The 13,410-nt window shown below is 44.9% G+C and overlaps 1 protein-coding gene across 1 annotated transcript; it reads right to left on the bottom strand.

Annotated features, from left to right (window-relative positions):
- Positions 1-8,391: 8,391 nt before the first annotated feature.
- On the bottom strand, positions 8,392-12,710 carry ly6pge (lymphocyte antigen 6 family member pge). The gene is made up of 3 exons (XM_042305723.1): positions 12,704-12,710; positions 11,792-11,908; positions 8,392-8,903 (listed from the first exon to the last, which is right to left on the bottom strand). Exons 1-3 carry the CDS (start codon positions 12,708-12,710, stop codon positions 8,707-8,709), a joined length of 321 nt encoding a protein of 106 aa, XP_042161657.1. The 3' UTR covers positions 8,392-8,706.
- Between the last annotated feature and the right edge of the window lie 700 nt (positions 12,711-13,410).

Raw genomic sequence — 13,410 nt, forward strand, 5'->3', positions numbered from 1 at the left:
CCCCCCCCCCACACACACACACACTGATACAGTCAGAGCTGAGGGGATACGATCAAATCAAATACAATTTTATTGGTTAATGTTACACATTAATGTTGTTAATGATGTTAATGCGAGTGTAGCGACAATGCAGTAATATCTAACAAGTAATTTAACCATTTCACAACAATACACACAAGTGTAAAGGAATGTATAAGAATATGTGCAAAAAATATATGAATGAGTGATGGTACAGAACGACATAGGCAAGATGCAGTAGATGGTATAGAGTACAGTATATACATATGAGATGAGTAATGTAGGGTATGTAAACATTATATAAAGTGGCATAGTTTAAAGTGGCTAGTGATACATTTATTACATAAAGATGCAGTAGATGGTATAGAGTACAGTATATACATATGAGATGAGTAATGTAGGGTATGTAAACATTATATAAAGTGGCATAGTTTAAAGTGGCTAGTGATACATGTATTACATAAAGATGCAGTAGATGGTATAGAGTACAGTATACACATACGAGATGAGAAATGTAGGACATGTAAACATTATAAAAGTAGCTTTATTTAAAGTGACTAGTGAAACTTTTTATTAAATCCATTTATTAAATTAAAGTGACCAGAGATTTGAATCTGTATGTTGGCAGCAGCCACTCTATGCAGTAATATCCAACGAGTAATCTAACCTAACAATTTCACAACAAATGAGTGATGGTACAGAACGACATAGGCAAGATGCAGTAGATGATATAGAGTACAGTACATACATATGAGAAGAGTAATGTAGGGTATGTAAACATTATATGAAGTGGCATTGTTTAAAGTGGCTAGTGATACATTTATTACATCAAGATGCAGTAGATGGTATAGAGTACAGTACATACATATGAGAAGAGTAGTGTAGGGTATGTAAACATTATATGAAGTGGCATTGTTTAAAGTGGCTAGTGATACATTTATTACATCAATTTGTCCACTATTAAAGTGGCTGGAGTTGAGTCAGTATGTTGGCAGCAGCCACTCAATGTTAGTGATGGCTGTTTAACAGTCTGATGCACCTGTACTGACCTTGACGTCTGGATGATAGCGGGGTGAACAGGCAGTGGCTCGGGTGGTTGTTGTCCTTGATGATCATTTTGGCCTTCCTGTGACATCCTGTGTAAGTGTCCTGGAGGGCAGGTTGTTTGCCCCCGGCGATGCGTTGTGCAGACCTCACTACCCTCTGGAGAGCCTTATGGTTGTGGGCGGAGCAGTTACCATACCAGGTGGTGATACAGCCCGCCAGGATGCTCTCGATTGTTCATCTGTAGAAGTTTGTGAGTGTTTTTCGGTGACAAGCCAAATTTCATCAGCCTCCTGAGGTTGAAGAGGTGCTGTTGTGCCTTCTTCACCACGCTGCCTGTGTGGGTGGACTATTTCAGTTTGTCCGTGATGTGTACGCCGAGGAACATAAAACTTACTACCTTCTCCACTACTGTCCCGTCGATGTGGATAGGAGGGTGCTCCCTCTGCTGTTTCCTGAAGTCCACAATCATCTCCTTTGTTTTGTTGACGTCGAGTGTGAGGTTACTTTCCTGACACCACACTCTGAGGGCCCTCACCTCCTCCCTGTAGGCCGTCTCGTCGTTGTTGGTAATCAAGCCTACCACTGTAGTGTCGTCTGCAAACTTGATGATTGAGTTGGAGGCGTGCATGGCCATGCAGTCTTGGGTGAACATGGAGTACAGGAGAGGGCTGAGAATGCACCCTTGTGGGGCTCCAGTGTTGAGGATCAGCGGGGTGGAGATGTTGTTTCCTACCTTCATCACCTGGGGGCGGCCCGTCAGAAAGTCCAGTACCCAGTTGCACAGGGCGGGTCGAGACCCAGGGTCTCGAGCTTGATGACTTTGGAGGGTACTATGGTGTTTGGAGGGTACTATGGTGTTAAATACTGAGCTGTAGTCGATGGATAGCTTTCTTACATAGGTATTCCTCTTGTCCAGATGGGTTAGGGCAGCGTGCAGTGTGATTGCACCTATTGGAGCGGTAAGCAAATTGGAGTGGGTCTAGGGTGTCAGGTAGGGTGGAGGTGATATGGTCCTTGACTAGTCTCTCAAAGCACTTCATGATGACGGAAGTGAGTGCTACGGGGCGATAGTCGTTTAGCTCAGTTACCTTAGCTTTCTTGGGAACAGGAACAATGGTGGCCATCTTGAAGCATGTGGGAACAGCAGAGTGGGATAGGGATTGATTGAATATGTCCGTAACCACACCAGCCAGCTGGTCTGCGCATGCTCTGAGGACGCGGCTGGGGATGCCGTCTGGGCCTGTTCTTTAGCATGTGATGTCTGTTCTCTAGCATGTGATGTCTGTTCTCTAGCATGTGATGTCTGTTCTATAGCATGTGATGTCTGTTCTATAGCATGTGATGTCTGTTCTCTAGCATGTGATGTCTGTTCTATAGCATGTGATGTCTGTTCTCTAGCATGTGATGTCTGTTCTATAGCATGTGATGTCTGTTCTCTAGCATGTGATGTCTGTTCTCTAGCATGTGATGTCTGTTCTATAGCATGTGATGTCTGTTCTATAGCATGTGATGTCTGTTCTATAGCATGTGATGTCTGTTCTATAGCATGTGATGTCTGTTCTCTAGCATGTGATGTCTGTTCTATAGCATGTGATGTCTGTTCTCTAGCATGTGATGTCTGTTCTCTAGCATGTGATGTCTGTTCTATAGCATGTGATGTCTGTTCTCTAGCATGTGATGTCTGTTCTCTAGCATGTGATGTCTGTTCTCTAGCATGTGATGTCTGTTTTCCCCTCTCTCCACTGGGATTCACTGCCTCTAACCCTATTACAGGGCCTGAGTCACTGTCTTACTGGTGCTCTTCCATGCCGTCCCTAGGAGGGGTGCGTCACTTGAGTGGGTTGAGTCACTGATGTGATCTTCCTGTCTGGGTTGGTGCTCCCCCTTGGGCTGTGCTGTGGCGGGGATCTTGGTGGGCTATACTCGGCCTTGTCTCAGGATGGTAAGTTGGTGGTTGAAGATATCCCTCTAGTGGTGTGGGGGCTGTGCTTTGGCAAAGTGTGTGGGGTTATGTGCTGTCTGTTTGGCCCTGTCCGGGAGTATCATCGAATGGGGCCACAGTGTCTCCTGACCCCTCCTGTCTCAGCATCCAGTATTTATGCTGCATTAGTTTATGTGTCGGGTGGCTAGGTTCAGTTTGTTATATCTGGAGTACTTCTCCTGTCTTATCCGGTGTCCTGTGTGAATTTAAGTTTGCTCTCTCTAATTCTCTCTTTCTCTCTTTCTTTCTTTCTCTCGGAGGACCTGAGCCCTAGGACCATGCTTCAGGACTACCTGGCATGATGACTCCTTGCTGTCCCCAGTCCACCTGGCCGTGCTGCTGCTCCAGTTTCAACTGCTCTGCCTGCAGCTATGGAACCCTGACCTGTTCACCGGACATGCTACCTGTCCCAGACCTGCTGTTTTCAACTCTCTAGAGACAGCAGGAGCGGTAGAGATACTCTCAATGATCAGCCATGAAAAGCCAACTCACATTTTCTCCTGAGGTGCTGACTTGCTGCACCCTCGACAACTACTGTTATTATTGTTATTTGACCCTGCTGGTCATTTATGAACATTTGAACATCTTGGCCATGTTCTGTTATAATCTCCACCCGGCACAGCCAGGAGAGGACTGGCCACCTCTCATAGCCTGGTTCCTCTGTAGGTTTCTTCCTAGGTTTTGGCCTTTCTAGGGAGTTTTTCCTAGCCACCATGCTTCTACACCTGCATTGCTCGCTGTTTGGGATTTTAGGCTGGGTTTCTGTACAGCACTTTGAGATATCAGCTGATGTAAGAAGGGCTATATACAGTGGGGCAAAAAAGTATTTAGTCAGCCACCAATTGTGCAAGTTCTCCCACTTAAAAAGATGAGAGAGGCCTGTAATTTTCATCATAGGTACACTTCAACTATGATAGACAAAATGAGAAAAAAAAATCCAGAAAATCACATTGTAGGATTTTTAATGAATTTATTTGCAAATTATGGTGGAAAATTGAATGAGTAGGTGTTCTAAAACTTTTGACCGGTAGTGTGTATATATATATATTTGATTTTTTTTGCCAAAAAATGTGGGCTCTGCTCAACCTGCCCTGATGACGGGTCGCCACTGCCTCTGCTGAGTCCCCAACAACCGGATGTTCTGGTTTACAAGGGAAATGGAATGAGAGACTGTGGATGTTCTTGTTGTCAGGGGAAATGGGAAGAGAGCCTGTGGGTGTTTTGGTTGTCAGGGGAAATGGAAAGAGAGCCTGTGGGTGTTCCTGTTGTCAGAGGAAATGGAAAGAGAGCCTGTGGATGTTCCTGTTGTCAGGGAAAATGGAAAGAGAGCCTGTGGGTGTTTTGGTTGTCAGGGGAAATGGAAAGAGAGCCTGTGGGTGTTCCTGTTGTCAGGGGAAATGGAAAGAGAGCCTGTGGATGTTCCTGTTCTCAGGGAAAATGGAAAGAGAGCCTGTGGATGTTCCTGTTGTCAGGGAAAATGGAAAGAGAGCCTGTGGATGTTCCTGTTGTCAGGGAAAATGGAAAGAGAGCCTGTGGGTGTTTTGGTTGTCAGGGGAAATGGAAAGAGAACCTGTGGATGTTCTGGTTGTCAGGGGAAATGGAAAGAGAGCCTGTGACACAACTTCTGCTTTTGGACGTTAACAAAGCAACACTCAATCTTAACTCCTCCTCCACATTTACTGGATTGGTCGAACAGTGCAGAAGAGAACCTCCCCCAACAGGTAGTTTGAAGGGGATCTAGTTTCAGGTGTTTCTTTTACACCTGCTACAGTAGGTTATGGATAACATGACAAACCTCACTTGACTTGATAGAACCTTCTTCCCAAATGTGATTATATATGAGTGTGTGATATACTATAGTTGCTGGAATCAAAATAAATGATAAGATGGTTTGTGAGTAATTTATAAATGGTTAATAATTCATTTATATGTGTATTATATCAATCTGTGATAACTCTGTAATAAAAATGCTATACATGCAAATATGTAATAAAACACATTGGTTGAAACTGTTGCCATTCTAATACATCTCAATTGATGATCCACCCAAAGGCTTTAGTTTCTTAAAAAGATAACTATATATTCTTCATACATTAATATATTTACTGACAACAAAGACCAACACAATGGAAATGCAGAAATGAAAAACTATTTTATTGAATTTATTATTTACAGTTGACGACAGAGGGGGAAAAAAAGTTGAACATTGTTTTCTTTAGTTTAGATCATCTCTATTGGTTCGATCATGGAGGAGTCGAACACACAGAATACATAGAGTTACAATGGGAGTAGATTGTTCCTAGTTCTTCCAACGATTGTCCTTTTTTTCAATGTTGAGTTTCTTTTTTGAAGAAGATCTTTGTTCTAAAGATAAGAGATTCTAGGCTGGTCTCTGATCTGTTTAAGAAGTCATTGTATTTTAGTTGAAATTTGACCCAAATGTCAATGGTTACGATGCTGGTTGATTACCTTTTTCGTGAATTCAAATGTGTTGTCCACGTTGATTCCACATCAAAATAGGTTGACAAATGACGTTGAACCAATGTTTATTCAACCAGTGCGTGCCCAGTGGGGTAGGTGTAGAGTTCCTTCCCTCTCCTTATCTCTCCTTCCCTCACCTTCTCTCTCCTTCCCTCACCTTCTCTTTCCATCCCTCTCCTTATCTCTCCTTCCCTCACCTTATCTCTCCTTCCCGCTCCGTATCTCTCCTTCCCTCACCTCATCTCTCCTTCCCTCACCTTATCTCTCCTTCCCTCACCTTCTCTCTCCCTCCCTCTCCTTCCCTCACCTTCTCTCTTTCTCTCACCTTATCTCTCCTTCCCTCACATTATCTCTCCTTCCCTCACCTTTTCTCTCCTTCCCTCACCTTCCCTCCGTATCTCTCCTTCCCTCACCTTATCTCTCCATTCCTCATCTCATCTCTCCTTTCTTCACCTTGTCTCGCAAATGTTATTTTTCTATTTTCTTTCTAAACTGAACAAAAATATAAACGCAACATGTAAAGTGTCCCAGAAATGTTGCATACGTACAAAAAAATGTATTTTGTGCACAAATTTGTTTACATCCCTGTTAGTGAGCATTTCTCCTTTGCTAAGATAATCCATCCACCTAACAGGTGTGGCATGTCAAGAAACTAATTAAACAGCATGATCATTACACAGGTGTACCTTGTGCTGGGGGCAATAAAAGGCCACTCTAAAACATGTCGCTGTCACGGATCCCTCCGGAAATGTCATTACGCACACCTGGATCCCTATTCCCATTTGATTAGTAATTGTATACCTGTGACCTTTGTTCACCATTGTCCTGTTGATTATTGTTACAATGTCCGTTGGTCGTGTGAGTACCTGTGTCTTGTTGTTTTGCCGTTGTGGATGACTACGGGGCTCGAGAAAAGTATTGGAAGTATGTCCAACCGGCCTCATAACCGCAGACCACATGTAACTACACCAGCCCAGGACTTCCACATCCGGCTTCTTCTCCTGCGGGATCATCTGAGACCAGCCAACCGGGCAGCTGATGAAACTGTTGAATATTTCTGTCTGTAAAAAAGCCCTTTTTTTGGGGGGAATTCTTATTGGCTGGTCCTGGTTCCCAAGTGGGTAGGCCTAATTCCAAGTTGACTGATCAGTCAATTCAATTGACTGATTTCCTTAACTCAGTAAAATCTTTGAAACTTGCATTTTATATTTTATATTTTATATTTTTGTTTTGCACACTTCCCCCACTTGAAGCACACTAACAGTGGCTAACTGTAAAAAATACAAAATAAAAAAGGAAATAATGCCAAATAATGCCCCCCAATAAAATAAACAAAACCTTAGCCGCTCCATTTTAAAACTGCTTCAGCTGGTCTAGTAGCCTGGACCTAGATATGTTTGAGCTGCCTTGCTAGTCTCTCTAGAAAGACAGGTTGCCTCCCACAAAGTACCGATGTTCTTACACCTCTGTACATGTACAATGTCAGCTTGGCATAGAAGACAGGAAGGAGTTGGGACATCCAGCTTTCTTATGTTACTGACTTATCCGCTTGTTGCCTTTAGTGTAAACAGCACAATCCCCACCCACATTTAAACTCCGCCGACCCAAACTCTTGAATTGTTGGGAGAGATGTCTCTCTGAAGAGGACTCTCTCTGCAACAACCAAGAGAATCTGCCCTGGGTCTTGGATTTCCAAAACGAATGTCTTGCCAACTCGTGACAACGGCCATGGGAGGTTGGCAAGACAGCACAAACAGATCTTGGACCAGGTTAAGTTCCTTCAATCCCATAGTTCCAAAATACATTCAGACCTGATAAATAGTGAAATGGACTGTGATTGGCTTGAACACCTGTACATCCAGCCAATCATCTTTAGGAGTACCAGATTAGAACCGGTCCAGCTCTTTAGTTACAACCCATCTCATGACACTTTATATTGTGCACACATGCACAAGCATGATTTAGCGGCCGTGTGTGTTGCTGTTATTTGAGGAATAAAATAAATGAAATGTTGGTGTGGGACAGGGTTTGGGTTAGAGTGAAGGATTGTGAAGGAATTAGCTAGAGAAGGATGGGACAAGGATGTCTGCATGTCTTGAGGAGCTGTAGGTGGAGGCTATAAGGATGTCTGCAAGTCTTGAGGAGCTGTAGGTGGAGGCTATAAGGATGACTGCATGTCTTGAGGAGATGTAGGTGGAGGCTATAAGGATGTCTGCAAGTCTTGAGGAGATGTAGGTGGAGGCTATAAGGATGTCTGCATGTCTTGAGGAGATGTAGGTGGAGGCTATAAGGATGTCTGCATGTCTTGAGGAGCTGTAGGTGGAGGCTATAAGGATGTCTGCATGTCTTGAGGAGATGTAGGTGGAGGCTATAAGGATGTCTGCAAGTCTTGAGGAGATGTAGGTGGAGGCTATACGGATGTCTGCATGTCTTGAGGAACTGTAGGTGGAGGCTATAAGGATGTCTGCATGTCTTGAGGAGATGTAGGTGGAGGCTATAAGGATGTCTGCATGTCTTGAGGAGATGTAGGTGAAGGCTATAAGGATGTCTGCATGTCTTGAGGAGATGTAGGTGGAGGCTATAAGGATGTCTGCATGTCTTGAGGAGCTGTAGGTGGAGGCTATAAGGATGTCTGCATGTCTTGAGGAGATGTAGGTGGAGGCTATAAGGATGTCTGCATGTCTTGAGGAGATGTAGGTGGAGGCTATAAGGATGTCTGCAAGTCTTGTTCTGGGTGGGTTTGTTCTGGGTTGGGTTTGTTCTGAGTTGGGGTTGGGGTTGTCCTGGGTTGGGGTTGTTCTGGGTTTGTTCTGAGTTGGGGTTGTTCTGGTTGGGGGTTGTTCTGGTTTGGGTTTGTTCTGGGTTGGGTTTGTTGTAGGTTAGGTTGGTTTGGGTTGGTTTGTTCTGGGTTGGTTATATGGTGATATCAATGGTTATTTTATTGTGTGTTACTTTAGATACTTTAGATAGGCAGAGTTAGATGGCGTAGTCGGCCAGAGTGGGGATGGTAGCTGAGGCTTGGAGAGGTGGGGTTTGAGTCGGGTAGAGTAGAGTAGGGAAGGGAGGTAGATGGGGTAGTTGGCATGGCTGTTGGTTTGTGCTGGGTTTAGTTTGAGAGTAGGGTAGCGAAGGGGGGTAGGGTAGTTGGCATGGCTGTTGGTTTGTGCTGGGTTATATGTTTAGCTTGAGATCCAGTGGAGGAGCAGGGGAAGGAGGAGCAACAGGTAGCTGAGACTTCCTTCCAGCTTGGATACGTTTCCTGTCACGTTGCAGTCATCAGAGAAACAGCAGTGAACTCTGACCCCTGGTGACCGGTAACCCTGACTGTTGGCCTGGCTACAGAAAGACTTGTAGGAGCAGGACTTCATCACTCCGCCTGAGAGAGAGAGAGAATGAGACAGAGTGAAAGAGAGATAGAGAGAGATACAGAGAGAGAGAGAGAGAGAAAAAGAAAGAGAGAAAGAGAGAAAAAGAAAGAAAGTGAGAGAGAAACAGAGAGAGAGACGGATAGAGAAAGAGATAGAGAGAGAGAGACAGAAAGAGAAAGAGATACAGAGAGAGACAGAAAGAGAAAGAGATACAGAGAGAGAGAGAGAGAGAGAAGGAGAGATATTGACAGAGAAAAAAGAGAGAGAGCGGAGAGCGAGACAAAGTATGAATGGAGAGGGAGCAGGGGCGAGAGAGTAACAGAGGGAGAAGAGAGAGAAACATTGAAATGCCTTTGTTAATACACAGGGTAACATTTAACAAAATGCCTGCAGGTATTTGCATTTGTATTTATTAGCGATCCCCATTAGCTGCTGGTCAGAGGTGAAATGAAAGAAAAGAATGGAAAAGTCTATTCATCCCCTTTACTATGAAGCCCCTCAATAAGATCTGGTGCAACCAATTTCCTTCAGAAGTCACATAATGAGTTAAATAACGTCCACCTGTGTGCAATCTAAGTGTCACATGATCTGTCACATGATCTCAGTATATATACACCTGTTCTGAAAGGCCCAGAGTCTGCAAAACCATTAAACAAGGGGCACCACCAAGCAAGCGGCACCGTGACCAAGGAGTTCTCCAAACAGGTCAGGGACAAAGTTGTGGAGAAGTACAGAAAATATCAGAATCTTTGAACATCCCACGAAGCACCATTAAATTCATTATTAAAAAATTGAAGGAATATGGCACCACAGCAAACCTGCCAAGAGAAGGTCGATACTAAAACTCACGAACCAGGCAAGGAGGGCATTAATCAGAGAGGCAACAAAGGGACCAAAGACAACCCCGAAGGAGCTGCAAAGCTCCACAGTGGAGATTGGAGTATCTCTCCATAGCTGTGCACTCCACAGAGCTGGGCTTTACGGAAGAGTGGCCAGAGAAAAGCCATTGCTTAAAGACAAAAATAAGCAAACACGTTTGGTGTTCGCCAAAAGGCATGTGGGAGACTCCCCAAACATATGGAAGAAGGTACTGGTCAGATGAGACTAAATTGAGCTTTTTTGGCCATCAAGGAAAACGCTATGTCTGGCACAAACCCAACACCTCTCATCACCCCGAGAATACCATCTCAACAGTGAAGCATGGTGGTGGCAGCATAATGCTGTGGGGATGTTTTTCATTGGCAGTGACTTGGGAAACTGGTCAGAATTGAAGGAATGATGGATGGTGCTGAAATTCTTGAGGGAAACATGTTTGTCTTCCAGAGATTTGAGACTGGGACGGAGGTTCACCTTCCAGCAGGACAAGGACCCTAAGAATACTGCTAAAGCAACATTTGGGTGGTTTAAGGAGAAACATTTAAATGTCTTGGAATGGCCTAGTCAAAGCCCAGACCTCAATCCAATTGAGAATCTGTGGTATGACTTAAAGATTGCTGTACACCAGCGGAACCCATCCGACTTGAAGGAGCTGGAGCAGTTTTGCCCTGAAGAATGGGCAAAAATCCAAGTGGCTAGATGTGCCAAGTTTATAGAGACAAACCCCAAGAGACTTGCAGCTGTAATGGCTGCAAAAGGTGGCTCTACAAAGTATTGACATTGGGGGGGATAGTTCAAGTTTTCTGTGTTTTTTAAACTCTTATTTCACACAAAAAAATATCTGGAATAAAATAGAAAAGATGTTGCATCTTCAAAGTGTTGTGTAAATCAAATGATACAAACCCCCCCAAAAATCTATTTTAATTCCAGGTTGGAAGGAAACAAAATAGGAAAAAATGCTAAAGGGGTGGAAACTTTCACAAGCAACTATATGGACAGATCTGGGACCAGACCAGAGACACACAGATCTGGGACCAGACCAGAGACACACAGATCTGGGACCAGACCAGAGACACACAGATCTGGACCAGACCAGAGACACACAGATCTGGGACCAGACCAGAGACACACAGATCTGGGACCAGACCAGAGACACACAGATCTGGGACCAGACCAGAGACACACAGATCTGGGACCAGACCAGAGACACACAGATCTGGGACCAGACCAGAGACACACAGATCTGGGACCAGACCAGAGACACACAGATCTGGGACCAGACCAGAGACACACAAATCTGGGACCAGACCAGAGACACACAGATCTGGGACCAGACCAGAGACACACAGATCTGGGACCAGACCAGAGACACACAGATCTGGGACCAGACCAGAGACACACAGATCTGGACCAGACCAGAGACACACAGATCTGGGACTAGACCAGAGACACACAGATCTGGGACCAGACCAGAGACACACAGATCTGGACCAAACCAGAGACACACAGATCTGGACCAGACCAGAGACACACAGATCTGGACCAAGTTTGATTTCAATCATTTCTGAACTAGGTTTGCAAAAATTCATAACATTTTCCCCAAATTCCCAAGTTTTCCAGAGATCCAGTTTCTCGTACAGCATTTCCTGTTCATTCTTTCCTGCTTCCAGGGATCATTCAACCTGGATTTCTGAGGAAACTGGTCATTTCGGGACGGATACCAAAATGTTGCAACGACATCAACAAACATATAATCATCCTAATTAAGACCCTGAATGTAAGTCTATGTTATCTCTTCATGTCCCCGCTGGGACTCCCCCCAACTCCCTGCTGTGTCTGGGCTGGGGGTCCAGACAGAACAGTCTGTCACATCCTCAGACACACTCAGGACACAAGCATGTGCAAACACACACACACACACACACACACACACTTACTCACGTAACATGCGGTGTATGAACCCAGTACATGTTTTGCAGGGTACCAGAGTTGTAGATTACACACTCACTGTTTAACTCACTTCCCTGTCCTCGTACTACAGCGCAGGCATCAGAGTAGCTTGGACAGGTTTTTGAGCCCTGACGATTGCAGTCTTCATCACTAGAACCCATGCAGGTATAGCATTGTAGGCCTTCACCTGAAGAAAGAGAGGAAGACAGAGAACATTAGGAGAGGAAGAGAGAGGAAGAGAATGAAAGCATTAGAAAGAGGCAGGGAGAGAGAGAGATGAGAGACGCGAGAGAGAGATGAGAGAGAGAGAGAGAGATATGAGAGAGAAAGAGAGAGAAGAGATAGATATGAAAGGGAGGATGAGAGAGAGAGATGAAAGAGAGATATGAAAGAGAGAGATGGGAGAGAGAGAGAGAGAGAGAGGAGGAGAGAGAGGGAGACAGAGAGGGGAGGAGAGAGAGAGAAAGAGAGAGAGAGGAGGAGAGAGAGAGGAGGGAGAGAGAGAGAGACAGAGAGAGGAAGAGGAGAGAGAGAGAGGGAGAGAGAGAGACAGAGAGGGGAAGAAGAGAGAGAGAGAGAGGAGGAGAGAGAGAGAGAGAGAGAGACAGAGAGAGGAGAGAGAGAGAGAGAGAGAGAGGAGGAGAGAGAGAGACAGAGAGAGGAGGAGGAGAGAGAGAGAGAGAGACAGAGAGAGGAGGAGAGAGAGAGAGAGAGAGAGAGGAGGAGGAGAGAGACAGAGACAGAGAGAGAGAGAGAGAGAGAGAGGTGAGAGAGAGAGACATAGAGAGGAGGAGGAGAGAGACAGAGAGAGAGAGAGAGAGAGAGAGAGAGAGAGAGAGGAGGAGAGAGAGAGAGAGACAGAGAGAGGACTACACGATTAACGGTGGATTCAACACTGGCCTGAGGAGACAGTTACAGTACTGTTGTTAAAAAACACCGACATAAAAATAAATGCCCACAGTACTATATACAGTACACTCACTTCTCATAATTCTCTGCAATGAGTTATGATACATACCAAGCATAGAGAACACAAAGACAACATACCCAGCATAGACAACCCAATACAGAAGCCTTTACATGCATGTCACGTTCTGACCTTAGTTCCTTTGTTTTGTCTTTGTTTTAGTATGGCAGGGCGTGAGTTGGGGTGGTCAGTCTATGGTCTTTTTTCTATAATTTGGGATTTCTGTGTTTGGCCTGGTATGGTTCTCAATCAGAGGCAGCTGTCAACCGTTGTCCCTGATTGAGAACCATACTTAGGCAGCCTGGTTGTCCCTGATTGAGAACCATACTTAGGCAGCCTGGTTGTCCCTGATTGAGAACCATACTTAGGCAGCCTGGTTGTCCCTGATTGAGAACCATACTTAGGCAGCCTGGTTGTCCCTGATTGAGAACCATACTTAGGCAGCCTGGTTGTCCCTGATTGAGAACCTAGGCAGCCTGGTTGTCCCTGATTGAGAACCATACTTAGGCAGCCTGGTTGTCCCTGATTGAGAACCATACTTAGGCAGCCTGGTTGTCCCTGATTGAGAACCATACTTAGGCAGCCTGGTTGTCCCTGATTGAGAACCATACTTAGGCAGCCTGGTTGTCCCTGATTGAGAACCATACTTAGGCAGCCTGGTTGTCCCTGATTGAGAACCATACTTAGGCAGCCTGGTTGTCCCTGATTGAGAACCATACTTA

This window comes from Oncorhynchus tshawytscha, linkage group LG24, assembly GCF_018296145.1.
Source record: "Oncorhynchus tshawytscha isolate Ot180627B linkage group LG24, Otsh_v2.0, whole genome shotgun sequence".
NCBI lineage: Eukaryota > Metazoa > Chordata > Actinopteri > Salmoniformes > Salmonidae > Oncorhynchus > Oncorhynchus tshawytscha.

Coding starts and splice junctions, on each gene's coding strand:
- ly6pge (XM_042305723.1), bottom strand. Junction 8,904..11,791: donor TGTAGTACGAGGACAGGGAA/GTGAGTTAAACA, acceptor TCTCTCTCTCAG/GCGGAGTGATGAAGTCCTGC.